Raw genomic sequence first — 3,305 nt, 5'->3', positions numbered from 1 at the left:
TATAGACATAAAAGTAAAATCTTTGATGTGTATAATATAATGATGAACTGATGAATTCCTATGCTTTCTCTACTCTTTCCACTTCTCCGTCCCATTCGTGTACAAGTTAGTATTTACAATTGATAATCTCAAGTGATGCTCGGGAGATACTCCACTCTGAAGCTTAGTCTTCAAAACTTATCCTCATACTTTGCTACTCACCATTCATAGTGAGAACCAAGACACGGATGAAAACCTCAAATTGTATGGTGGCATGGACTTGCAACCAGGTCGTGAGGGGGGCACGTGGCTGGCTATGACTACCACTGGTCGCATTAGTGCTCTGACAAACTACAGAATACCAGTGGCGGACGTCCGGCCCGATACCTGTGGTCGAGGTATGTACTGTGTTTCTGTAGTGTGTTTTGTTTTTCAGGTCGGTTATGTACGGTTCTCTGCAGTGAGTTTTGTTTTTAGGGTAGGGTTATGTCGGTTTTTCTGCAGGGTGTTTTGTCTTTAGGGTAGGGCTATGTCGGTGTTTCTGCAGAGTGTTTTATTTTTTCAGGGTATATATGAAGGCACGCATGTACCTCAATCTGTGTATGTAGTGTCTTATACAGTCGCAGAGATGGATTGATTTGGTTTGGTGGCCATGATGCAATACGAGAGCGTGCCATATAGTAGTCCAGTGTATTACTATATGGTAGTCCAGTGTATTAGCGGTTGGCGGTGCCTTTGGGATATCAAGTGGCGTAAGTGTGTGTGTGTAGTACAGGCCATGATGCAATACAAGAGCGTGCTATATAGTAGTCCAATGCATCACTATATAGTAGTCCAGTGTATTAGCGGTTGATGGTGTCTTTGGGATATCAAGTGATACAAGCGTGTGTGTGTAGTACAGGCCATGATGCAATACAAGAGCGTGTTATATAGTAGTCCAGTATATTAGCGTTTGGCGTGGCCTTGGGTGTCCCAAGTAGTACAAGTGTGTATGTGCGTGATACAGCCGGGAGTGTCTATCATACTATGGCTGTGCGGCGGTGTGGCGCATACTACCAGTGCAGCATCTTCACCCCGGTGCTTGTTCAGTTCACTGGTCTTCCTCGTGGCTCGCGTAGTCAGTTCCATCCATGTCACTGTGACTGTCTGGTATACCCCTTGCACGTGCGCGTACACATTACACAACGCCAACGCGAGTGCAGAGAATGTCCAGGATATATAGATGCACACACAGACACTAAGCATGTATATCAACTCGATTTGGTCTTGTACCAAGCAATACGAGTTGATCTTAACACATGCACTCGTTTACTACACGTGCTATATATTATCAATATATTATGCTGCATTTGACTACCACACTACTACACGTGCTTTTCTGCACCAAACGTTATCGTCTGCCGTTTGCGTACATACAGGTCAACTGATCACTGACTATCTCAAGAGTACCGAGAGCCCCAGCGTGGTAATGAACAACGTCGACAAAAGGCGAAACGATTTCGCAGGCTTCAATCTGCTGTGTGCGGATGTGAAGGAGGACGATACAGAGTTTGTCTACTATACCAATGCAGAACCATTGGGTATACCTACACTACCCCCAGGTGGGTAGGTGTAGTGTATCCGATCGACCTTTTACATTTAGTTTTTAATTTGCCTACAGCGTATTCGCTTACATATATATATATATATATATATATATAATATATATATATATATATATATATATATATATATATATATATATATAATATATATATATATATATATACATACACTATATGTATATATATATATATATATATATGTATATATACATATATATACACATATATGTATATACATTTGTATATTCATACATACATACATACCATATATATATATATATATATGTATAGTATATATGCTTGCAAGTTTTAAGAAATATGTTAGGGATACACGGTTTTACGCGACTACGAGTCCACAAAATAGGCCTATTTGTGCTGATGTGTACTGGCTGCCCCATATCCACCCACAGGTACATACTCCATGTGCAATAAAGTATTAGACTCGCCGTGGCCCAAGCAACTGAGAGGGAAACAGCAGTTCAATCAGATACTCAATAAATACAGAGGCCAGCAGAAGGGCGCAGACGCCCGCCAACGGTTGGAAGACGAACTACTGCGCCTCATGGGCGATGAAACACGGTATGATATAGTATGGTGTGGTTTAATATGGTATGTTATGGTATGGTATGATATGGTATGATATGGATGCACGTGCACATGCACAGGCACATTAACATTATATGCGTGCTATAATGTCACGCATACATATCACAACCTGCAGATATACATCCACATAGTACTACTATATGTATGTACATGTACATGCACATTTACACTTCATGCATGCTGCACTGTAGGTACGACGAGACTACTGGGCTGCCGCACACGGGAGTGCCCTTGAGCATAGAGATAGACCTCTCGGCAATCTTCTGTCAGGTCAACATGAATGACAAGAGATACGGCACACGCAGCACTTCACTCATCTTCATAGACGACCACAACGAGGTCACGTGGGTGGAGTATGCACGGCCCGATGTGGGGAACGAAGGTACGCGGACAGGATCAAAGGGCATGGGACTAGATGTGTTGTATTAAACGGTTGTAATGTGAGTTGCACCTGCAGTATGGGAAGAGGACCAACGTCTTGTATTAGACGGTTGTTATGTGAGTTGCACCTAAAGTATGGGAAGAGGACCAACGTCTTGTATCAAACGGTTGTTATGTGAGTTGCACCTACAGTATGGGAAGAGGACCAACGTCTTGTATTAAACGGTTGTTATGTGAGTTGCACCTACAGTATGGGAAGAGGACCAACGTCTTGTATTAAGCGGTTGTTATGTGAGTTGCACCTAAAGTATGGGAAGGGGACCAACGTCTTGTATGAAAGGGTTGTTATGTGAGTTGCACCTACAGTATGGGAAGAGAACCAACGTCTTGTCTTTAACGGTTGTTGTGTGAGTTGCACTCGTGTCGCCCTGTCTCGTGATACCCGTCAATGTTGTTTTGGTACGTGGCAGCGTGGCATTCGGACGACACCTGCCATCTCGTACTGACACGTGTCATCTCGTATCGTCACGTGTGATACTGTCACGCGTCAGTTTGTTCTGAAACCTGTCGTTCTATGTTGACACCTGCCATACACTCAGCTGGAAAAAGAACTCAGTCCCTTGCACATAGCTATCACGACGTGCCAGCCATCCCATTTTGACACCTGTCGTTGGATTCTATAACCTGTCATTTAATGTTGACACATGCCATTGCATTCTGCAAACTGTCATTTCA

The 3,305-nt window shown here is 43.1% G+C and overlaps 1 protein-coding gene across 2 annotated transcripts in view; it reads left to right on the top strand.

Annotated features, from left to right (window-relative positions):
• The first annotated feature begins 205 nt into the window (after positions 1-205).
• SARC_09672 overlaps positions 206-3,305 on the top strand; it is a 4,453-nt gene continuing 1,353 nt past the window's right edge. For both annotated transcript variants that reach the window (XM_014296308.1, XM_014296309.1), the window contains exons 1-4: positions 206-377; positions 1,398-1,580; positions 1,994-2,162; positions 2,381-2,571. In XM_014296308.1, the coding sequence (XP_014151783.1) occupies positions 254-377; positions 1,398-1,580; positions 1,994-2,162; positions 2,381-2,571 (667 nt within the window). In that variant the 5' untranslated portion in view covers positions 206-253. The remainder of the gene's footprint in view (positions 378-1,397; positions 1,581-1,993; positions 2,163-2,380; positions 2,572-3,305) is intronic.

This window comes from Sphaeroforma arctica (genome assembly GCF_001186125.1).
Source record: "Sphaeroforma arctica JP610 unplaced genomic scaffold supercont1.1014, whole genome shotgun sequence".
Taxonomy (NCBI): Eukaryota; class Ichthyosporea; order Ichthyophonida; genus Sphaeroforma; species Sphaeroforma arctica.
This window is presented reverse-complemented; position numbering and strand designations above follow the sequence as displayed.